This window comes from Gopherus flavomarginatus, chromosome 3 (genome assembly GCF_025201925.1).
Source record: "Gopherus flavomarginatus isolate rGopFla2 chromosome 3, rGopFla2.mat.asm, whole genome shotgun sequence".
Classification (NCBI taxonomy): Eukaryota; Metazoa; Chordata; order Testudines; family Testudinidae; genus Gopherus; species Gopherus flavomarginatus.
In genome coordinates this window covers 89,927,403-89,952,416 of record NC_066619.1, presented here as the reverse complement: position 1 = coordinate 89,952,416, position 25,014 = coordinate 89,927,403, and the positions used below count along the sequence as shown (strand labels likewise).

Below are 25,014 nucleotides of genomic sequence, written 5' to 3'. Positions count from 1 at the left end.
AGTACTATTAATAAAGCACAACCTATTATAGTTATCTTTCTGTGCACCTTAAAATGATTTTGTTTTAAAAATATTTGTTGAACGTAACTGAAATGGGGGAAGCTAAGTGGCAACATTTCAAAGAACGTAGGTTAATAAATGTACCAAACAACTTTTCAGTGTCTACAGTATAACTTCTTGTTAAACAAACCTAGACTGATTTTTTCTGTAATCCTTTCCATATGTTTGATGTTAAGGGTGGGTTGTAATTTTTATGTAGCATTCAGCTAAGTAGTTTAGACTTCTAAAGATCTGGCATCTCATAACAGAGGAACTTTTTAATTAAGGTACTCTGTGTAACTAAACTAAAACATTGTATTTAATCTCTTGTTTTTGTATTATAAATTGCTAATGAATATGGTGCTTAAACGGTATCAAAGCAAAAACTTAATTATTTTTCTGCATTTTAAAGATAAGAGCTGCATTTTATTGGTATTTCTTCTCTTCAGTCCTATATTTTGTGTCTTAAATATGATCTCTTATCAGAGTGATGGAGGGGTTTGTTCTCTTTTAATTTGTGGCAGCTGCATTTGTTTATAGGGTCTTATTTGTAGGCCTTAGCAGTAATTTGACCTAAAATGGACAGATGTGGTAACTCCTATATAAAAACTCATTCCAAACAGTCTAGCCTACTGCCAGACAGGAATGCCAAACATGTCAAAGCACAATTTTTTCTCAACAATAACCACCTTGAAAGCAAGGGAAGAAACAGGCCTCCTAGTACTATGAGATGATCCAGAAGACGTTATCAAGTTTTTGGCATTTTATTTCAGGTTTCCTGTACTGGAAATTAAGTTTTTGTATGAATCAAATTATCATGACATTTATGCATTAAAAACTATGCAAACCATGAAAATATATTTTTAATATTCTCTGATTTTTTATTTCTTGTGAATTTGAGCATAGTTGTCTTGTGAGTGAAGCAGAGATTACTTAAAATACAGATGGCATGAAAACCTGGGGGAAAAAAAACTTTGTTAATGAAGAAAACTACTGGTATCCTTTTAGCTCAGTGTATTGATTTTGCGTACTCTTTTCCTCTCTACTTTTCTAATCCACATGCAGAGTTATGGATGATAATATATCTGTCTTATAAAGGCCAGAAAGTTTTTATTCTTGATGTAACATGATTGATATTTGATTATTATTGTTGATAAATTCCATGGAAGTTGAAGTGTCTGAAAGCGGGATTTAGAAATCAGTTTTTAAAAATATTGTTACCTAATTGTTTCTGCCAGGGCCTGATCTTATTGTTTTGCTTAACAGTCTGAGCTTCCACTAGCTTTAGCAGGAGTCAGATGTGCTCAGAATTTTGCAGGAGGTGCTCAGCACTCCTCAAATCCCTATCTTTAGTTTGTGGCAAGCTAGGAAATTTGTTGAACCATGACCAGCTTGGGAAGCTTTGGTTATTGAGGTGCCTATTCTGCTCTCTTGCGCTCTATTGATATTAATGGGCATCACATATTCACAGAGAAGAAAAAGTATTCAGTTGTCTGTGATTTAGACCAGTGGTTCTCAATCAGGAGTACTCTTGGGGGTACGCAGAAATCTTCCGGGGGTACATCAACTCATCTGGATATTTGCCTATATAAAAAACAGGCGAATAAAAAGCGCTAGCGAAGTCAGTACAAACTAAAATTTCATAGACAGTGATTTGTTTATACTGCTCTGTATACTATACACTGAAATGTAAGTACAATATTTATATTCCAATTGATTTATTTTATAATTATATGGCAAAATGAGAAAGTAAGCAATTTTTCATTAATAATGTGCTGTGACACTTTTGGATTTTTATGTCTGATTTTGTATGTTTTTAAGTGAGGTGAAACTTGGGAGTGTATAAGACAAATCGAACTCTTGAAAGGGGTCCAATAGTGTGGAAAGGTTGAGAGCCATTAATTTAGACAAGTCCAGTGATATTTTAAAAACCTTTAGGGTTGTATTCTGGCTTCAGATTTTCTTCAGAGGTTCCCATTGACATCAGTGAGAGGTACACTTTCATTCCTGTAGAACCATAGCCCTTTGCTTTTACCTACATTACATATGGAATAATGCTTAGATTACCAAGGTTATAGGAGCCACAAAAATACCTAAAAAAAAAGACTGAGGAATTGCCTAGAAATATAAGGGGCTTTATGTAACAGTAATTTTTACCACCATGTGGCTGAAATTGCAAGGAATTTTGAGGATGCTGATTTTGTTTCTTAATAAGGTGACAGATGTAGTTAGTTCCTGATTAAGTTTGTAAATTCAGTTTTATTTGGATTAAAAAAACCAAAAACTTTAAAGTTAAAACATCTCAACAGATGGATGGATGTGCTAGAAAGCTTGCCTTGTGCTCTATATCTTTTGCATACCCAGACATAATCAAGCACCAATTATCCAGATCTGAATGTAATACTGTTGTGCTCTAATCTTGTTGTGAAGGTAATGACATAATATCGCATTAGAAAAATGGCTGTATTACATTAGGGTTTTTTCAGTCTGCTGGTTGGTTTCTTTTCATTCTGATTAGATTTTGCTTCTACCATTCAAAGTTGATAAAAGAATAAGTCCTTCCTGTTTTTAAAGTCTTGCCATACAGATTTTTTTCCTACCTATATGTTTGAATTGGTTAAAAATGTCAGATGTTTTAAAAATTGTGTTCAAGAATATTCTCAATCCATATTAACCTTTGTTTGTCTCTAGTTTTTTCCCACATATTTGAAGTACATTACCTTGTAATTTAGAACAGTCAACTTTGTGCAGTTTTATGCTTAGTCTGGAATGAGCTTAAATTTCGGGCTGCATAACTGGTGTGTGGGGGGGTGTTTTTTGGAAGGGAACATCAGTGCTATATCTTCCAAACTGCATATCGTGTATGTTGCATGTACAGTAAAAGCTAAAAATAATAATATGTAATGGCTAAGTTGACCATTTTGTCAACTGTCTGAGAGCGTAAAGCAGTTTTGCCCGTGACTAGTGATTTGCAGGGGTATAGACTTTGGGGACTTGAGCCTTTCTATCCATGTTGTGATAGGCATTGTAGAAAAATTCTAAGCATCAGCCTAGGTATTTTAATGCCTCTATGCTATCAGGTCATGCCAAGAAGAGACAGAAACTCTCTGGATGAATTTGTAAAGTCTTGCCTATTGGGATTCTGGAAGTCCTTGGAGAGCAGCCACCTACAAACTGTGAGATGGACCCATGTCCTGTGAAAGCCAATGCAAACGGTGCTGGACCCAATACTAACAAGATTATCATAGTAATTCGCATTGTTAGTGTTAACCAGGTCCTAGACTGTGTAGGGCTTTACAGATTATTTTACAGACCGCTTCTCCCTCTGTGTACCCATTTACAACACTTCAGAAACACTCAGATTAACAATCCTTATATTACATCTACTAGCCTAGTGGCCTTGTCTCTGGAACTCTCTCCATTGGTTGTCTGCCAGAGTCCAAATGCACAGTGCACAGTGCAAAGTCCATTTGTTTGCCCAAGCCTTTGCCCAAGAGAGTTTTTGGACAAGAGTTTCTTCTTTGAGTGCTTCATGTATCCATTACATTGTAGGTGGGTGCATGCCTTGTGTACCGATGGCTGAGAGTTTTCTTTAGTCATAGCCATAGGGGTAGCCCCGCACATCTCTCATCTCCTCTTGCTGTGAAGCCCCAAATAGCCCCAACCCTCTCTCCATTTCTTCTCACCTCCCAGGATCAGAGCATTAGTATTCCTTGTGAACTACTTACCTAGTGGTACTCTTTCATCCATGGACATCAAAAACGTATTTTTGTTTTCTCATTGTATTTTTTTCATTATGTGTTTAATTGTTTCTTATTTTTTTTTAGTTCTGCTTTGAGTTTTGCTTAGCCTGGTATCCAAGCCCCCCACCCATATTACCAGGAGGTCCTAGACCAAGAGTGAAGCCATGCATGGGCTGCAGAAGGCCTGTGCCCATTAGTGACCCTCGTTTGTGATATGTCAGGAGCTTGGGTGAGGGTCAAATTAGGGATAGATACTCCATTCATTGTGTTTTCAAGACCAAGACAAAGAAACTAAGGAAGGAGCACCTCTGTTATATCCTCATGTGGGCTGCCGTGAGACTGGCATTGAAACCACCTTGGTCATTGAAGGGAAGTTCCTCAGCGATGCCTTCTCAAAGTGCTCCCCCAGCCTTATCAGCAAAGCTGAGCTAGAGGAGTTCCCCATCACTGGGTCTGTCGTCTTTGAAGTGTAGGCCTTCTAAACCGTCCCAGCATCAGAAACATAAGAAAAAATTGGTACCTGATTCCTTGAAGTCCAGAGTTTGGGACTCCTCCACAAAAGGTAGGTCTGGCACTGATGGTAGAGTGTGTCCTTCAGATCACTGCTTCCTGATACTGGTTTATACAGACAGGCCCAACTCGTCAACTCTGGTGCCCTCACAGGAACCACCAAGACTGGTGTCAGCTGCAACAGAGCAGTTGTCCTTGGGTTTATGTCCAGACCTGTTTGTGACTCATCAGAACAGCGAGTGTTCCTATTTTGCTCCAGGACTGGTTACAGCCCGGGATCAGTATCCGATACTTTCCTGTTTCCATGGAACAAAGAGCTCCTGTATGCATGCCTGGCAGTAGCCCTGATTCCTGGGGTCATCCTCAAGCTCAAGCTCAAGATCATGGCAGGATCATCCTTATAGCTCCAGCCTGGCCAAGACAGGTTGCTATTCATACCTCCATAAACTGTGCACTCAAGACCTACTGTTGTTATCAGTAACCAGAGACCTAATGTCACAGAACCATGTCTGTGTGCTGCACCCAAACCCACAAGAGCTGCACCTCTCAGCATAGTTCATCCATAGCTGAATGCAGAGGACACACACTGCTCAGCTGCAATCCAGAATGTGCTTCTTAATATCAGGAAACCTTCCATGAGAGCTATTTACCTGAGTAGGTGGAAACATTTTTCCACCTGGTCAGCCTCCCATGATGTGTGTCTGACTTGGACAAAAATTCAAATGACTCTGGACTGTCTACTGAAGCTCAAGGAGTTAGGTTTAACTGTTAGCTCCATTAGGATGCATCTAGTGGCCATCTCAGAATGGTTTTTGCTTACCCCATCATGACCAGATTCCAGAGATACAAGACTTCTGGGGCTGTAAACTTGGTGTTGTCTGCCTTTATGGACCCTCCCTGTGAACTGTTGGCATCAAGCTTGTTTTTACGCCAGTCAATTAAGATAGCCTTTTTGGTGGTCATCGCCTCTACCAGGTGAACTGAATGCACTGGTCACTGATTCATTGGATATGGTTTTCTACAAGGACACCAGGCAGCTGAGACTACACCCCGAGTGCCTCTTGAAAGTGGTTTCTGACTTCCTCCTGACTCTCTTTATCTACCTGTCAGCGTTCTTCCTGAAACCTCATTTGCACAGGGATGAGTAAAGGCTCCACACCCTAGACATTCATCGAGCATTAGCATTTTACCTAGATAGGATTAAGCCTTTTTGAGTTTCATCCCAGCTCTCTGTCTCATATGCAGAATGTGTGAGGAGTCACATCACTAAGATTCTCAAAATGGATCGTGAGTTGCATTACAATGTATTACTCTGCCAAACAGATAATACCTCTTGACAGACTCACAGTGCACTTGACCAGAGCTCAGTTGACCTCAGCAGCATTCATGTCCCAATTATGGACATCTGCAGATCAGCAATATGGTCCTTGATCCACTTGCACCTGACATTACACACTCTTTGCGCAATCAAGAGAGGTTCGAAATGTAGGCATGGTAGTCTTGCCGTCCCTCTTCCGGTAAGACTCTGAGCCCCACTGCCTGAGGTAACAGCTTGGGAGTCACTTAGAGTGTAATGAACGTATGCAAGCTCTCAAAGAATTTAAAACAGTTACTTACCTTTTCTATAACTGTTGTTCCTCAAGATGTGTTGCATATGTCTATTATACAACCCAGCCTCCTTCCCCGATGCATTAGACTCTACCATTGGATTCTGATATGAAGAAACTGAAGGAGGGGTGTGGCAACTCTGCCCTTTATATCCTTTCTTCGCAGCATGAGCAGTTCCAGGATGAGTGGGGCTGCCTCATGGATTCTGCTGGGAAATCTCTCTGGCACCAATACACAAGGTATCCACACACATATGGTGTATGGACATATGCAACATATCTGAAAGAACAACAGCTACAGAAAGGCAAGTAACAATTTTTAACTTGTGTCTAAATAGCTAGTTGGGGATGGTGGTAATTTGTGGTCTAGGACCTGATCTAGCTCTCTCTAAGTTTAAGTCGATGAAAAGATTCCCATTTAACAAATGGGAATCTCTAAGTTTAAGTCGATGAAAAGATTCCCATTCATGTCAGTTGGAGTTAGATAAACCCTTATTCTGGGGTTATATGAGAAGTGCTATTCATTACCTGTCAATGCCCCTCTGCCATATACATTGACAGTCTCTATGCAAAAAAATAAATGGTCACAAATCTGACATCAGGAATCATAACATTCAAAAACCAGTGGGAGAACACTTCAGCCTCTCTAACTTCTCAGTGATAGACTTGAAAGTGGCAATTTTACAACAAAAAAACTTCAAAAACAGACTCCAAAGAGACACTGCTGAACTTGAATTAATATGCAAATTAGATACAATTAACTTAGGTTTGAACAGAGACTGGGAATGGTTGGGCCATTACACTAATTGAATCTATTTCCCCATGTTAAGTATCCTTACACCTTCTAAGGGTCATCTCAATTATCACTTCAGAAGTTTTTTTTTCTCCTGCTGATGGTAGCTCATCTCAGTTGATTGGCCTCTTACAGTTGGTATGGCTACTTCCACCTTTTCATGTTCTCTGTATCTGTAAATATCTTATGTCTGTGTGTTCCAGTCTATGCATCCGATGAAGTGGGCTGTAACCCACGAAAGCTTATGCTGAGATAAATTTGTTAGTCTCTAAGGTGCCACAAGAACTCCTGTTCTTTTTGCGGATACAGACTAACACGACTGCTGCTCTGAAACCTGTCATTACCTGTCAGTTACTCTAGAATCTTTTTTTAATTGTAAATTTGCCCAGAAGTTTATGTGATAATTGTTTTATGCATGCATATATTATAATAAAAAAAATCCTGGTCTCTTATGCATGCACATGTCCCATTGAAACGAGAAGAGCCACATGCGTGCATCTGAGGGCAGAATTTGGATCTAAGCAATTTTTCAAGCTAATATACTGTGTGAATTTAATTTTCTATTGTTTTCCAGCGTGGTGTTTGACAAACTACACCTTGTATTCTGGGAATATAGATGTTTCCCAGTAAGTTTTCCAGCTCTTTCTTCCTCCTTATTCACGTTCCACCTTTGCAGCCAGACCAGCAAAATGCCTCACTGTCATGAGACCATAGTTTATCAAGCATAGTGGTATGATCAACACCTTATGGCTTACAAACAAAATCATCTCACCTGTGATACATCTAGTCCCCATAGCTCTAATGAGCAGGAATCAACTATGTCTCCTGCATAACAGAACATTTGCCTTGTTGCTGCTTTGCTAACAGAAGAGGCCATGGCTACACTTACAGTTTTGCAGCGCTGGTAGTTACAGCTGTGTTCGTACAGCTGTGTAGGGCCAGCGCAGCAGTGTGGCCACACTGACAGCTACCAGCGCTGCAGTGTGGCCACATTTGCAGCACTTGCAGCGCTGTTGGGAGTGGTGCATTGTGGTCAGCTATCCCACAGAGCACCTCGTCCCATTTTGGCGCTGTGGCTTGTGGGAAGGGGAAGGAAGTGTGTGGGTCTTTCCGCTTCCTGTTCCAACGCCCCATGGTGCTTTGCTACACATTCCGAGCAGTTTGGCGGCATTGTGAGTCTGCAGCGCGATTTCTGAGATTTCTGTTACAAATGGAGCCTGAGCTGCTGAGGACCTTGCTCTGATGAATGTTGCCAGCACATCACGCATGGCAGTGGAGCTATTCCTTCAGCTGCAAAGTGACAGTGAGGAGTCAGACGATGATATTGAAACGCCTGACGCTCAAGACACTCAATTGCTTGTGGCAGTAACAGACGTGCTTAGCACCGTGGAATGGCACCTTTGAGCTCGGGAAACCAGCACTGAGTGGTGGGATCACATCGTCCTGCAAGCCTGGGATGACGAGCAGTGGCTGCAGAACTTTCGGATGAGAAAAGCCACTTTCATGGCACTGTGTGCTGAGCTCGCCCCTACCCTGCGGCGCAGGGACACGAGATTGAGAGCTGCCCTGCCAGTGGAGAAGTGGGTGGCTATTGCAATCTGGAAGCTGGCAACTCCAGACAGCTACCGATCGGTGGCGAACCAGTTTGGAGTGGGAAAGTCCACCGTTGGAATGGTGCTGATGCAAGTTTGCACAGCCATTAATCGCACCCTGCTAAGAAGAACTGTGACTCTGGGGAACGTGCAGGACATTGTGGATGGCTTTGCACAAATGGGTTTCCCTAACTGTGGAGGGGCAATAGATGGGACGCATATTCCTATTCTGTCCCCACCCCACCTGGCATCAGAGTACGTTAATCGCAAGGGGTATTTCTCCGTGGTTCTGCAAGCGCTTGTAGATCACCGTGGGCGTTTCACTGACATTTACTCAGGATGGCCTGGAAAGGTGCATGATGCACGCATCTTTCGGAACAGTGTCCTGTTAAGGAAGCTGAGGGCCGGGACTTTTTTCCCAGACTGCAAGATCACAGTAGGGGACGTCGAAATGCCCACTGTGATTCTTGGAGACCCCGCTTACCCCTTAATGCCTTGACTCATGAAACCGTATACAGGGAAGCTTGACAGAAGCAAGGACCGGTTCAACTACAGGCTGAACCGGTGCAGAATGACTGTGGAGTGTGCTTTTGGCCGTTTGAAAGCCCGCTGGAGGTGTCTTTATGGGAAGCTAGATTTGGGGGAAAGCAGCATCTCCGCTATTATATCCGCGTGTTGTACCCTCCATAATATTTGTGAAGGGAAGGGTGAAAGATTCAGTGAGGAATGGACCTCCGAGGTTCGACGCCTAGAGGATGAGTTTTCTCAGCCAGAGAGCAGGGCTAATAGGGAGGCCCATGTCATAACCTCAGTCCCAGATTTGGACCTTAGCGTCCAAAATATGGGGGTTAGCATGAAAACCTCCAAGCTTAGTTACCAGCTTGGACCTGGTACTTGCTGCCACCACCCAAAAATTAGAGTGTTTTGGGGCACTCTGGTCCCCCTGAAAAACCTTCCCTGGGGACCCCAAGACCCAAATCCCTTGAGTCTCACAACAAAGGGAAATAATCCTTTTTCCCTTCCCCCCTCCAGGTGCTCCTGGAGAGATACACAGACACAAGCTCTGTGAAACTACACAGAGTGACTCCCCCTCTCTGTTCCCAGTCCTGGAAACCAAAAGCACTTTCCTATTCCCCCCAGAGGGAATGCAAAATCAGGCTAGCAAATCCAACACACAGATCTCCCCCCTGATTTCTTGCTCCCACCAATTCCCTGGTGAGTACAGACTCAATTTCCCTGAAGTAAGGAAAAACTCCAACAGGTCTTAAAAGAAAGCTTTATAAAAATAAAGAAAGGAAAACTACATACAAATGGTCTCTCTGTATTAAGGTGATAAAATACAGGGTCGATTGCTTAAAAGAATATTGAATAAACAGCCTTATTCAAAAAGAATACAAATCAAAGCACTCCAGCACTTATATTCATGCAAATACCAAAGAAAAGAAACCATATAACTTACTATCTGATCTCTTTGTCCTTACACTTAGAAACAGAAGATTAGAAAGTAGAAACTACTTCTCCAAAGCTCAGAGAAAGCAGGCAGACAGACAAAAGACTCAGACACAAACTTCCCTCCACCCAGAGTTGAAAAAATCCGGTTTCCTGATTGGTCCTCTGGTCAGGTGCTTCAGGTGAAAGAGACATTAACCCTTAGCTATCTGTTTATGACACGCCCCCCAAATTGCAGACAGTGGGGAAGCTCACTGGCGGCGATTTCCTTTTAGAACTTTAAAATAAACAGATTACTACAACACATGCACCTTTACATATACTACTAAGTATATAACTAACAGACTTTTACATTTTAAGAACACTTTTTAACTACTGAATTCTGGGAAACTCTTACGGGAGAGTGCATCAGCAACTTTATTAGAAGCTCCTGTGATGTGCTGAATTTCAAAATCAAAATCTTGGAGAGCTAAACTCCAACGAAGAAGTTTCTTGTTGTTTCCCTTGGCAGTATGAAGCCACTTTAGTGCACCATGGTCAGTTTGTAGTTGGAACCGCCGTCCCCAAACATATGGGCGTAGCTTTTCCAGGGCGTACACAATGGCATAGCATTCCTTTTCACTGACTGACCAGTGACTTTCCCTCTCAGACAGTTTTTTGCTGAGAAACACGACGGGATGGAAGTTGTGATCTGTTGCTTCCTGCATGAGCACTGCTCCTATACCACGCTCAGATGCATCTGTGGTTACTAGGAATGGCTTGTCAAAGTCCGGGGCCCTGAGTACAGGGTCAGACATGAGCGTTGCCTTAAGTTGGGTAAAGGCCTTTTGACACTCATCAGTTCACTTAACTGCATTTGGCTGGGTCTTTTTGGTCAGGTCGGTCAATGGGGCAGCGATCTGGCTGTAGTGTGGTACAAATCGCCTGTAGTATCCGGCCAAGCCTAAGAAGGATTGGACCTGCTTTTTGGACCATGGGACAGGCCACTTTTGGATAGCATCCACCTTGGCCTGTAGGGGGTTTATGGTTCCTCGACCCACCTGGTGCCCCAGGTAAGTCACTTTGTTTTGGCCTATTTGACACTTTTTGGCCTTAACAGTTAGTCCGGCCTGCCTGATGCGCTCAAAGACCTTTTCCAGGTGTAGTAGGTGTTCGGGCCAGGAGTCTGAAAAAATGGCCACATCATTGAGGTAGGCAACTGCAAATTTTCCCAGTCCAGCTAGTAGACCATCTACCAGCCTCTGGAAGGTGGCGGGTGCATTTTGAAGGCCGAAAGGAAGGACATTGAATTCATACACCCCCGCATGGGTGACGAATGCTGACCTCTCCTTGGCAGGTTCATCTAGCGGTACTTGCCAGTACCCCTTGGTTAAGTCTATTGTAGAGATGAACTGGGCACGTCCCAACTTCTCCAATAGCTCATTAGTGCGTGGCATTGGATAGTTGTCCGGACGAGTTACCGCATTTAGCTTACGGTAGTCCACGCAAAAGCGTATTTCCCCATCTGGTTTGGGTACCAGAACCACTGGAGATGCCCATGCACTGGTAGATGAGCGGATTATACCCATCTGTAGCATGTTCTGGATCTCCCGTTCTATAGCAGCTTGGGCATGAGGAGACACCCGGTAAGGTGGGGTTCTGATTGGGTGAGCATTACCTGTATCAATGGAGTGGTATGCCCGTTCAGTCCGTCCTGGGGTGGCTGAGAACAATGGGGCGAAGCTAGTGCACAGCTCCTTGATTTGTTGCCGCTGCAGACGTTCCAGGGTGGTTGAGAGGTTCACCTCTTCCAAGCCACCGTCTTTTTTTCCCGTCGTAGTAGACACCCTCAGGCCACTCAGCATCATCTCCCTGGACTGTAAACTGACAAACCTGTAAGTCTCTGGAATAGAAAGGCTTGAGAGAATTAACATGGTAAACTCTAGGTTTTAGTGAGGAATTGGGAAATGCTATGAGGTAATTTACAGTTCCCAGGCGCTCTTGGACCGTGAATGGCCCTTCCCATGATGCTTCCATCTTATGGGCCTGTTGCGCCTTCAAGACCATAACCTGGTCTCCTACCTTGAAGGAACGTTCTCTGGCATGTCTGTCATACCAGGCCTTTTGCTCTTCCTGAGCATCCTTTAGATTCTCTCTAGCAAGGGCTAAAGAGTGTTGGAGGGTGCTTTGCAGATTGCTTACAAAGTCCAGAATGTTAGTTCCTGGAGAAGTCGTAAACCCCTCCCATTGCTGCTTCACCAACTGTAATGGTCCCTTAACCTCGTGACCATACACAAGTTCAAATGGTGAAAACCCTAAACTGGGATGTGGTACAGCCCTGTAGGCAAACAGCAACTGCTGCAACATTAGGTCCCAATTATTGGAGAATTCGTTGATGAATTTTCGTATCATGGCCCCCAAAGTTCCATTGAACCTTTCCACCAGGCCATTGGTTTGATGGTGGTACGGGGTGGCAACCAAGTGATTCACCCCATGAGTTTCCCACAGTTTTTCCATGGTCCCTGCCAGGAAATTAGACCCTGAATCTGTAAGGATGTCGGAGGGCCAACCTACCCTGGCAAAGATGTCTGTTAAGGCCAGGCACACAGTGTTAGCCCTGGTGTTGCCTAGAGCTACTGCTTCCGGCCATCGGGTAGCAAAGTCCACTAAAGTCAGTACGTACTGCTTTTCTCTGGGCGTCTTTTTTGGGAAAGGGCCCAGAATATCCACAGCTACTCGCTGAAATGGGACCTCAATTATGAGGAGTGGCTGGAGAGGGGCCTTGACCTGGTCTTGAGGCTTTCCCACTCTTTGGCATACCTCACAAGACCGGACATACTTGGCAACGTCCTTGCCCATCCCCTCCCAGTGGAAGGACTTCCCCAACCGGTCCTTGGTTCTGTTCACCCCAGCATGGCCACTGGGATGATCATGGGCTAAGCTTAAGAGCTTCCCCCGGTACTTAGTTGGAACCACCAACTGTTTTTGCGGCTGCCATTCTTCCCGGTGTCCACCAGAAAGAATTTCCTTGTATAAAAGTCCTTGGTCTATAACAAACCGGGATCGATTAGAAGAGCTGAGAGGCGGTGGGGTGCTCCGTGCCGCCGCCCAAGCTTTCTGAAGGCTGTCATCTGCTTCCTGCTCAGTCTGGAACTGTTCCCTTGAGGCTGGGGTCACCAGTTCTTCCTCAGACTGTGGACTTGGGCTTGGTCCCTCTGGAAGCGATGTAGGTGATGGGGTTGTTTCCGTTGCTGGTGAACCGCTCTCCGCTGGTGCACCTGAGGGTATTTCAGGCTCTGGCTGAGCCTTTTGGGTATGGCTGTCTTTTGCTTCTGCCAGTTCTGGCTCGCTGGCGCCCTCTGGCGTTGAGTTTGAAGATGTGGTTGCACTTGCTGGTGCTGGTTGCTGTTCCAGTTCCGGGCCTGGGACTGGAGATGCTGTGGCTGTTTCAGTGGTAGGCATGGAATCCGGGTCCACTACCTCTGTCTGGGTCTCTGGTAACACAGACGGGGCCTCTGTGGACGGCTCAGGAACAGGAATGGGTCTGGAAGCTTGCCTGGTTTGGCTACGTGTAACCATTCCCACTCTCTTGGCCCGCCTCACCTGGTTGGCCAAGTCTTCCCCCAGTAGCATGGGGATAGGATAATTGTCATAGACTGCAAAAGTCCACATTCCTGACCAGCTTTTGTACTGGACAGGCAGTTGAGCTGTAGGCAAGTCTACAGCTTGTGACATGAAGGGGTAAATTGTAACTTTGGCCTTTGGGTTGATGAATTTGGGGTCAACAAAGGATTGGTGGATAGCTGACACTTGTGCCCCCGTGTCTCTCCACGGAGTAACCTTCTTACCGCCCACTCTCAAATTTTCCCTTCGCTCCAAGGGTATTTGAGAGGCATCTGGGCCTGGGGATCTTTGGTGTGATGGTGGTGTAATGAATTGCACTCGCATGGTGTTCTTGGGACAGTTGGCCTTGATATGTCCCAGTTCATTACACTTAAAGCATCTTCCATCTGATGGGTCACTGGGCCGAGGTGAGTTACTGGAGACTGGTGAGGTGGAAGAGTAGGGTGTCTGTGGCTTTACTTGGGTGGTATGTGGGGTCTTTGGCTGTCCTCGGTTGTAGGGTTTATGGTCTGTGTGCCCCCTGGGGTAATCGTTCCCCTTGACAGTAGCTTTCTTGCTTTCTGCCACTTCCATCCATTTGGCTCCAATCTCCCCCGCCTCAGCGAGATCTTTGGGTTTTCCATCTTGTATGTACCGTGTGATGTCTTCAGGAACACCATCCAAGAACTGCTCCATTTGTATGAGGAGGTGCAGTTCTTCCAAGGTTTGAACGTTGTTTCCTGTTATCCAGGCCTCATAGTTTTTTGCAATGTAGTAGGCGTGTTTGGGAAATGACACCTCTGGTTTCCACTTTTGGGTTCTGAAGCGCCGACGGGCATGATCTGGGGTTATCCCCATTCTGTATCTGGCCTTGGTTTGAAAAAGTTTATAGTCATTCATTTGCTGCTTAGGCATTTCAGCTGCCACCTCTGCTAAAGGTCCACTGAGCTGTGACCTTAATTCTACCATGTACTGGTCTTCGGGGATGTTGTACCCAAGACAGGCTCTTTCAAATTTTCCAAGAAGGCCTCGGTGTCATCACCTGCCTTGTAGGTGGGAAATTTCCTGTGCTGTGGAGCAATAATTGGCGCCGGGTTGGTAGGGTTGGCTGGCACATGCAGCCCAGCTTTTGCCAACTCCAGTTCATGTTTTCTCTGTTTTTCCTTCTCTTCATTCTCTTTTTGTTGTTTTTCCATTTCTTTTTGTTGTTTTTCCATTTCTTTTTGGTGTTTTTCCATGTCTCGGCGGTGGGCCGCCTCTTCTTCTTCTTGCTTCCTTCTGTGGGCCAACTCATCTTCTGCTTGTTTCCTTCGGTAGGCCACCTCTTCTTCTTCTAGTTTTCTATTGTGTGCTGCCTGTTTGATTTGTTCTTCTCTTTCTTTCATCTCCATCTCTTTTTGTTTTATTTCCAGTTGTCGCCTGTGTTCAGCTTCTTTGAATTGCTCTTTGGCCTCAATTTTTGCCTTAGAAGTCATGATTCCTGTTTTCTTGTGTTGGGGTGCCCTCCGGTGTTTATCTTCTGAACTGCAGGTTCTCTGTTGCCTCCTGAAGTCTGCCTAGCAACAGTGCTTTTTTCCTTTTCTTCCTCTAGCGTAAACTAGAAAAACCACTTTATTTGCATATATATAGTGCTGGTAATGACTCTCAATGGGAGTGCTATTGTGTGACAAAAGACTCTTAATACCACCTTAATGGTTTCTTGCTTATGATGCAAGCCACAAACTGCCAGAGAGAGCAGAAAAAAAAATTCTCTCTGGTTCCCTTTTAAAACCAAACTGTTTCTCTCTGCTAAAAAGCCCTTAGCAGAGAAAAGAAAAATATAATATTCCTACTGGCTTCTGGATACTGTCTATATCCCAACCGCTGCTACACCATGTCATAACCTTAGTCCCAGATTTGGACCTTAGCGTCCAAAATATGGGGGTTAGCATGAAAACCTCCAAGCTTAGTTACCAGCTTGGACCTGGTACTTGCTGCCACCACCCAAAAAATTAGAGTGTTTTGGGGCACTCTGGTCCCCCTGAAAAACCTTCCCTGGGGACCCCAAGACCCAAATCCCTTGAGTCTCACAACAAAGGGAAATAATCCTTTTTCCCTTCCCCCCTCCAGGTGCTCCTGGAGAGATACACAGACACAAGCTCTGTGAAACTACACAGAGTGACTCCCCCTCTCTGTTCCCAGTCCTGGAAACCAAAAGCACTTTCCTATTCCCCCAGAGGGAATGCAAAATCAGGCTAGCAAATCCAACACACAGATCTCCCCCCTGATTTCTTGCTCCCACCAATTCCCTGGTGAGTACAGACTCAATTTCCCTGAAGTAAGGAAAAACTCCAACAGGTCTTAAAAGAAAGCTTTATAAAAAAAAAAAGAAAGGAAAACTACATACAAATGGTCTCTCTGTATTAAGGTGATAAAATACAGGGTCGATTGCTTAAAAGAATATTGAATAAACAGCCTTATTCAAAAAGAATACAAATCAAAGCACTCCAGCACTTATATTCATGCAAATACCAAAGAAAAGAAACCATATAACTTACTATCTGATCTCTTTGTCCTTACACTTAGAAACAGAAAATTAGAAAGTAGAAACTACTTCTCCAAAGCTCAGAGAAAGCAGGCAGACAGACAAAAGACTCAGACACAAACTTCCCTCCACCCAGAGTTGAAAAAATCCGGTTTCCTGATTGGTCCTCTGGTCAGGTGCTTCAGGTGAAAGAGACATTAACCCTCAGCTATCTGTTTATGACAGCCCAGGAAAGGGCTTCAAGGATTAGGGATGCTTTAAGGGAGCAATTTGATGCTGAGAGCCAACAGTAATGTTTGATGCATTCGATGTGCTTTGCTTTACCTTGGTGTATAATATTTACCACTTACAGCAATAATATAACGTAGTGAAAAAGAAAAAAAACCTTTATTCAACATACAGTACATAACAGGCAAGGGGCTTGGGGTGGTGGACTGTACATTCACAGGTTTGAATATGCCCTATTTTGATCACTATTCAATGTTTGCTGCACTTCAGGATTACTATGCTGCAGGATAATGGGGGTGGAGTGAACAGGGTAAGAATTATAGTTATCAGGGCTGGTAGGTGATCGTACAGGTGTTGGGGGCAGCTGGGGATAATAAGGAACTGGCTGCTGGAGAAAGTTGTTTTGTGGAAATACTGGGGAACAAGGAAGAGGGCTTTGGGAGGGCTGTGGGTTACCACGGTACATATTTGTCTGCATGGCTACAAGAGACTCAAAAGACTCAGTTTGGCGAGCCAGGAGGCTTATCATCTGCTTTGTGGTTTTTTTGGCAGACAATTCCTTTCTCCTGCTTTCTGTTTGCCTCCATTCATGTACACTCTTTCTCCATTCATGTACACTCTCTCTCCATTCATACGTCTTCTCTCTCCATTCCTGCGTCTTCCTACTTTCTCTGTTGTAGTGATTCATAACTGCTTTGATCAACTCCTCTTTTGATTTTCGTGGATTTTTTCTCAAGTTCTGCAAGCGACGTGAGGCCGATGATCCGGCTGCATTAGTCAAGGTCACTAAAAAAACCATAGATAGAAACATGTAATACACAGAGGCTACATTGTTTATTATCACACAGTGAAGGAGTTTGTAGACTTTTTGTAGCATCCTTCCCACATACCTAGCATAACACAGAGAGGCCAGGGAAGCGAAGGCATGGCGAGCAATGGGGTAAGTGTTTCTGCCCCGACTTCACCTGGGAGGGGGAACTGACTGATGGCTCACTGGGGTTTATCTGCCCTGGGTACAGGAGGTAGCTGGTGGCCTGCACAGGGGACAGTAGGGAACATGAAGGTGGCGAGCTGCTGGCGAGGGGGGTGGTCCGCGGAACTGCCGGCCTGCTGGTGAGGGGGGGGAACGCACCGCGGGGCTGGCTGCCTGCTGGAAAGGGAGGTGGGGAGACCGGAGCGCACCGCGGGGCTGGCTGCCTGCTGGAAAGAGGTGTTGGGGAGACCGGAGTGCACCGCGGGGCTGGCTGCCTGCTGGAAAGGGGGGTGGGGAGACCGGAGCGCGCCGCGGGGCTGGCTGCCTGCTGGAAAGGGGGATGGGGAGACCAGAGCGCACCGCGGGGCTGGCTGCCTGCTGGAAAGGCGAGGGGAGACCGGAGTGCACCGCAGGGCTGGCTGCCTGCTGGAAGGGGGTGGGGAGACCGGAACGCACTGCGGGGCTGGCTGCCTGCTGGAAGGGGGTGGGGAGACCGGAACGCACCGCGGTGCTGGCTACGTGCTGGAAGGGGGTGGGGAGACTGGAACGCACCGCGGTGCTGGGGGGGGACCGCGAACCTGGTCCCCTGCACTCATGTATCTCTAAATTCTCAACAGGGTTTCCTACTGCCAGATATATCACTGCTGCGTGTTACCTGGGAAGAGAGGGAGGGTCTTCTACAGCAATGTGGATTCCGCCCTGGCCCCTATGCAGCTTGCCTGTGTGCAGCCATGGTCCCCCCACCCCTCACTGCACAGTGGATCGGACGAGTTAGCATGACCGGGACAAGGACCACGGTGGCTCTCCCTATAAACTTGCGAAAGCGCATTGCCCACACCCTGACTGCAACTTTTCAAGAGATTACCGAGGCAGATTAGAGAGACGTGATAGAGCAAATCAATGGGCTATTCCACGTTTAGGCATGCATGCAGGCAGTCATAACCCAAACCCTCCTCTCCCAAAACATAAAAATCTGCTTACCCCGAGCACGCTCCGCAGCTTCTTCCTCACCAGCAACTTCCAGCTGCTGCGACTGGCTAGCCTCCTCCTGGCTTGAGAAGAGCTCCTGACTGCATGCCTCCTGGGACTCCGGGGTGTCTCCCTCCACCACAGTAGCCTGACTCTCGGCTTCCTCTAAACCCTCCCCCACTTCTCCCTGCTCTGAACTCTCCATCGTGCTCCTAGGATTGGCAGTGGGGTCACACCCAAGTATGGCATCCTGCTCCTTGTAAAAATGGCAGGTTGTGGAGGCAGCTCCTGAGCGGTGATTTCCCTCACAGGCTTTGCAGTAAGCACTGTGCAGCTCCTTAATTTTTACCCTGCACTGCAACGCGTCCCGTTCATGGCCCCTTCTCAGCAAGGACTGTGATATCTGCCCATAGATATCATAATTTCTTCAGCTGGAACGCAGCTGTGCTTGCACAGCTTCCTCACCCCAAACACTGATGAGGTCCTGCAGCTCCGAACTGTTCCATGCTGGGGCTCGTCTGGGGCATGGAGGCATGGTCGCTGATTGATTGATTGATTTGATTTCACTCCACACCTGGCTGAGCAAACAGGAAGGGGATTTTTAAAATTCCCGGGGCATTTAAAGGTGGGGTCAGCTGAGCCCAGGGCAGTGGAGTGTGCATGATTACCAGAGAGGCTTTTAAGGTATGCTGGGATACCTCCTTATACCCCGGAGGTCAATAAAAGCGCTGGTGGGCGTCCACACTTGCTGACCAGCGCTGGATCACCAGCACTGGAATCCCTACACCCGAGGCTCGACCGAGTGTACAGCCAGTGCTGCAACCAGGGAGTTGCAGCGCTGGCCGTGCTTTGCAAGTGTGGCTACATCCTAAGTTGCAGCGCTGTAACCCCCTCACCAGCGCTGCAACTCTCTAGTGTAGCCATGGCCAGAGCCAGCTTGAAATTCATTCTAACTATGTCAAATTACTGAATACCACTACAGCATCACATTTAAAATAAGAGAAGTTGGACACTAAGGCCTTGACTACACTACAGAGTTGCAGCGCTGGTGAGGGGGTTACAGCGCTGCAACTTAGGATGTGTACACACTTGCACAGCACGGCCAGCGCTGCAACTCCCTGGTTGCAGCGCTGGCTGTACACCCGGTCGAGCCTCGGGTGTAGAGGATCCAGCGCTGGTGATCCAGCGCTGGTCAGCAAGTGTAGACACCCACCAGCGTTTTTATTGACCGCCGTGGCATAAGCAGGTATCCCAGCATACCTTAGAAGCCTCTCTGGTAATCATGCAAACTCCACTGCCCTGGGCTCACCTGACCCCTCCTTTAAATGCCCCGGGAATTTTAAAAATCCCCTTCCTGTTTGCTCAGCCAGGTGTGGACTGCAATTAGTCAATCAATCAATCAGCGACCATGCCTCCACGCACCAAACGAGCCCCAGCATGGACCAGTGCAGAGCTGCAGGACCTGATAAGTGTTTGGAGAGAGGAGGCTGTGCAAGCACAGCTGCGCTCCAGAAGGAGAAATTATGATACCTATGGGCAGATATCGCAGTCCTTGATGAGAAGGGGCCATGAACGGGACGTGTTGCAGTGCAGGGTCAAAATAAAAGAGCTGAGGAGTGCTTACTGCAAAGCTCATGAGGGAAATTGCCGCTCAGGAGCTGCCCCCACGACCTGCCGTTTTTACCAGGAGGTGGATGCCATACTTGGGTGTGACCCTACTGCCAATCCTAGGAGCACGATGGAGAGTTCAGAGCAGGGAGAAGTGGGGGAGGTTGTAGAGGACAGCGACAGTGAGGCTACTGGCGTGGAGGGAGACACCCCGGAGTCCCAGGAGGCATGCAGCTAGGAGCTCTTCTCAAGCCAGGAGGAGGCTAGCCAGTCGCAGCAGCAGGAAGTTGATGGTGAGGAAGAAACTGAGGATCGTGCTTGGGGTAAGTAGATTTTTATGTTTTGGGAGAGGAGGGTTTGGGTTATGGCTGCCTGCATGCATGCCTAAACGTGGAATAGCCCATTGATTTGCTCTATCACGTCTCTCTAATCTGCCTTGGTAATCTCTTGAAAAGTTGCAGCAAGAGCGTTTGCAATTTGCTTTCTAAAGTTGATCGGGAGAGCCACCGTGGTCCTTGTCCCAGTCAGGCTAACTCGTCCGATCCACTGTGCAGCGAGGAGTGGGGGGACCATGGCTGCACACAGGCAAGCTGCATAGGGGCCAGGGCGGAATCCACATTGCTGTAGAAGACCCTCCCTCTCTTCCCAGGTAACGCAGCAGTGATATATCTGGCAGTAGGAAACCCTGTTGAGAATTTAGGGATACTTGAGTGCAGGGCGCCAGGTTCGCGTTTCCCCAGCCCATTGCGCTCTGTTGTTTAACCCCCTCCCAGCACGTAGCCAGCCACGCGGTGTGCTCCGGTGTTCCCCACCCCACCTCCCAACACATAGGCATCCACGCGGTGTGCTCCGGTGTTATGCACCCCCCTCCAAGCAGGCATCCAGCACCGCGGTGTGCTCCGGTGTTATGCACCCCCTCCAAGCAGGCATCCAGCACCGCGGTGCGCTCCGGTGTTCCCCACCCCCCCTCCCAGCATGTAGGCATCCACGCGGTGTGCTCCGGTGTTATGCACCCCCCTCCAAGAAGGCATCCAGCACCGCGGTGCGCTCCGGTGTTCCCCACCCTCCCTCCAAGCAGGCATCCAGCACCACGGTGCGCTCCGGTGTTCCCCCCCCCCCCCAGCACGTAGGCATCCACGGTGTGCTCCGGTGTTAGGCACCCCCCTCCAAGCAGGCATCAAGCACCGCGGTGCGCGCCGTTGTTCCCCACCCCCCCTCCCAGCACGTAGGCATCCATGCGGTGTGCTCCGGTGTTATGCACCCCCCTCCCAGCAGGCATCTAGCATCGCGGTGCTTTCCCCTCCTGCCCCTCACCAGCAGGACAGCATGAACGCGGACCAAAGCCCAAACCCCGCCCCCCACAAGCAGCTCACCACCTTCCTGTTCACTACTGTCCCCTCTTCAGGACACCAGCTACCTCCTGTACCCATTGCAGATAAACCCCAGTGACCTGTTGGTCAATTCCAACTCCCAAGGGGAAATCGGGGGAAAACCACTCACCTCATTGCTCGCCATGACTTAGCTTCCCTGTCCTCTCTGTGTTATGTGAGGTATGTGAGAAAGATGCTACCAAAAGTCTAAAAAGTCCTTCACTGTGTGATAATAAACAATGTAGCCTCTGTGTATTACATGGTTCTATCTCTCTTTTTTCTAGTGACCTTGACTACTGCAGCCGGATCACCGGCCTCACGTAGGTTGCAGAACTTGAGACGAAATCCCAGAAAATCAAAAGAGGAATTGATCAAATCTGTTATGAGTCACTACAACAGAGAAAGTAGGAAGACACAGGAATGGAGAGAGAAAATGTATGAATGGAGACAGAGTGTACATGAATGGAGGCAAACAGAAAGCAGGAGAAAGGAATTGTCTGCCAAAAAAACCACAAAGCAGATGATAAGCCTCCTGGCTCGCCAAACTGAGTCTTTTGAGTCTCTTGTAGCCATGCAGACAAATATGTACCGTGGTAACCCACAGCCCTCCCAAAGCCCTCTTTCTTGTTCCCCAGTATTTCCACAAAACAACTTTCTCCAGCAGCCAGTTCCTTATTATCCCCAGCTGCCCCCAACACCTGTACGATCACCTACCAGCCCTGATAACTATAATTCTTACCTTGTTCACTCCACCCCCATTATCCTGCAGCATAGTAATCCTGAAGTGCAGCAGACATTGAATAGTGATCAAAATAGGGCATATTCAAACCTGTGAATGTACAGTCCACCACCCCAACCCCCTTGCCTTTTATGTACTGTATGTTGAATAAAGGATTTTTTTTTCTTTTTCGCTACGTTATATTTTTGCTGGAAGTGGTAAATATTGTACACCAAGGTAAAGCAAAGCACATCAATGCATAAAACATTACTGTTGGCTCTCAGCATCAAATTGCTCGCTTAAAGCATCCCTAATCCTTGAAGCCCTTTCCTGGGCCTCCCTATTAGCCCTGCTCTCTGGCTGAGAAAACTCATCCTCTAGGCGTCGAACCTCGGAGGTCCATTCCTCACTGAATCTTTCACCCTTCCCTTCACAAATATTATGGAGGGTACAGCACGCGGATATAACAGCGGAGATACTGCTTTCCCCCAAATCTAGCTTCCCATAAAGACAGCGCCAGCGTGCTTTCAAACGGCCAAAAGCACACTCCACAGTTATTCTGCACCGGCTCAGCCTGTTTTTGAACCGGTCCTTGCTCCTGTCAAGCTTCCCTGTATACAGTTTCATGAGCCAGGGCATTAAGGGGTAAGTGGGGTCTCCAAGGATCACAATGGGCATTTCGACGTCCCCTACTGTGATCTTGCGGTCTGGGAAAAAAGTCCCGGCCCTCAGCCTCCTGAACAGGGAACTGTTCCTAAAGATGCGTGCATTGTGCACCTTTCCAGGCCATCCTGAGTAAATGTCAGTGAAACACCCAACGGTGATCCACAAGCGCTTGCAGAACCACGGAGAAATACCCCTTGCGATTAACGTACTCTGATGCCAGGTGGGGTGGGGACAGAATAGGAATATGCGTCCCATCTATTGCCCCTCCACAGTTAGGGAAACCCATTTGTGCAAAGCCATCCACAATGTCCTGCACGTTCCCCAGAGTCACGGTTCTTCTTAGCAGGGTGCGATTAATGGCTGTGCAAACTTGCATCAGCACCATTCCAACGGTAGACTTTCCCACTCCAAACTGGTTCGCCACCGATCTGAAGCAGTCTGGAGTTGCCAGCTTCCAGATTGCAATAGCCACCCGCTTCTCCACTGGCAGGGCAGCTCTCAATCTCGTGTCCCTGCACCGCAGGGTAGGGGCGAGCTCAGCACACAGTGCCATGAAAGTGGCTTTTCTCATCCGAAAGTTCTGCAGCCACTGCTCGTCATCCCAGGATTGCAGGACGATGTGATCCCACCGGTGAGTGCTGGTTTCCCGAGCCCAAACACGCCGTTCCACGGAGCTGAGCACGTCTGTTACTGCCACAAGCAATTTAGTGTCTTCACCGTGAGGCGATTCAATATCATCGTCTGACTCCTCACTGTCACTGTCACTTTGCAGCTGAAGGAATAGCTCCACTGCCATGCGTGATGTGCTGGCAACATTCATCAGCAAGGTCGTCAACAGCTCAGGTTCCATTTATAACAAAAACCACAGAAATCGCGCTGCAGAATCACAATGCCGCCGAACTGCTCGGAATGTGTAGCAAAGCACCATGGGGCGTTGGAACAGGAAGCGGAAAGACCCTCACACTTCCTTCCCCTTCCCACAAGCCACAGCGCCAAAATGGGACGAGGTGCTCTGTGGGATAGCTGCCCACAATGCACCACTCCCAACAGCGCTGCAAGTGCTGTAAATGTGACCACACTGCAGCGCTGGTTGCTGTAAGTGTGGCCACTGCAGCGCTGACCCTACACAGCTGTACTAACACAGCTGTAACTACCAGCGCTGCAAAACTGTAAGTGTAGCCCCTTCCTATTTTTCAGTCTTAGAGCTGATGGCATATTTTCATTTTGCCAGTCAAATGAATATATTCAATGTATGCTGCTGATGAATACATTCAAGGTATGCTGCTGATTGTTTTTATTATTTGGTGTTTGTTAAGGACAAGCCAGCTAAACAAATAAACAAGTCTCATCAGTTTTGGGGGACAGATGGTGAAGAGTTCAAGTTCTGGCCTTGCTGCTGATTTGGTTTTTGTCCTTGAACAGCAGCTTCATTTAACTTCTTTTCACCTCAGTTTACTCAGCTGTAGATCGGATAGAGGATATATGTGTTTGCATGTGCTTGGGAATCCTCAGATTAAAAAAATACTACTTCATGGATCAGCAAATTAATAAAAATAATCAACTCCACTGGAAAACGCAATGCTGCATGACATTCTGAATAAACAGTTTTGCTGAATTAATTAGGACTTCACCTTTTTATTAACACCTTAAGCCTAAATCCTGTCTTCAGATGCACACATGGCTTTCATTGATTTCAGTAGGAGATGTATCTGAGAGAAGATTATGACCCTTAATAAAGTTTAATATTGATAGTTCTTGACCTCACTCTTTGTGTGTGTCCCTGTGTATCTATACTTAAACATGGTGCTGTATATAGTTTGTTTTGTTTTACAGTATGTCAGTAGCACCTGACATTTCCCAGAGTGTTTTGCTTGATAATCTTCCTTGTGAGTATCAGAACTACATGAAAAAGGAAACTGTTAACATCTTTTTTATGGTTTGATTATAGTAGCATCACACTGGGGACCCGATCTACACCAACCTGTGCACTGGGAGTCCCGAGGCAATTCTCAGATCTTGACCTTTAACATAACAAATGTGTGAAAATAGTAATAAATGCAAACACAGGCACTCGTATTGCACTCTGCTCATATACATCCAGCTAGCACCTGTTCTTAGGTACAGGATCAAGCTGTACAAAAGAAGAGAGTTCAGGGAGGGAATTGGTAGTTCAGAATCATGTTGCAGATGAAGAGACAGTTCCTTTGTGTAACTGCTGTTTTTGCATTGGCTCCCATTTAGCACTAAGATAAGTGAAAGATGGAAGAACCACAGAACTGAAGGTCAGTAAGGCTATGTCTGTGCTGCTCTGCAGTTTGAACTAAGGGAGTGTGAATAGCAGTGCACACCAAAAGGCTGCACTGTAACTCCCTTGTGTGGACATGAGTGTGAACAGAAAGGTTCCTGGTTTGTATTAAAATGATCCTGTTTGAAGAGGATTACATTAATGTGAACTGGGAAGCTTTTAGTTCACTCCTGAAGCACTCACACAGTAGAGTTATAGCAGAGTGCTTTGGTATGTACTGCTATTTACCCCCCCATAGCCTGAATTGCAGGGCATTGTAGACAAGCCCAACGTCTCTTCCAAATCTGGGTGATCTGAGGCAGGGGATTGGGCAACAGTCCGCTGAAATATTAATTGTT

At 46.6% G+C, this 25,014-nt stretch overlaps 2 protein-coding genes across 16 annotated transcripts in view; one reads left to right on the top strand and one right to left on the bottom strand.

The window, feature by feature from the left end:
- Positions 1 to 25,014, top strand: part of AOPEP (aminopeptidase O (putative)) — a 365,070-nt gene that overhangs the window by 137,957 nt on the left and 202,099 nt on the right. The window lies entirely within an intron of this gene.
- Positions 16,227 to 18,232, bottom strand: LOC127047555 (uncharacterized). The gene is made up of 2 exons (XM_050945967.1): positions 18,022 to 18,232; positions 16,227 to 16,853 (listed from the first exon to the last, which is right to left on the bottom strand). The coding sequence occupies exons 1-2, from the start codon at positions 18,212 to 18,214 to the stop codon at positions 16,282 to 16,284; spliced, it is 765 nt and encodes a 254-aa protein (XP_050801924.1). The 5' UTR covers positions 18,215 to 18,232; the 3' UTR covers positions 16,227 to 16,281.

What these genes read in the sequence shown, in the direction of transcription:
- LOC127047555 (XM_050945967.1), bottom strand. Translation starts at nt 18,214, where the DNA reads ATGGAGAGTTCAGAGCAGGGAGAAGTGGGGGAGGGTTTAGAGGAAGCC. An exon ending in AGCTGCGGAGCGTGCTCGGG is followed by an intron (nt 16,854 to 18,021) that starts GTAAGCAGATTT and finishes TGGTTTTTTTAG; the next exon opens with TGACCTTGACTAATGCAGCC.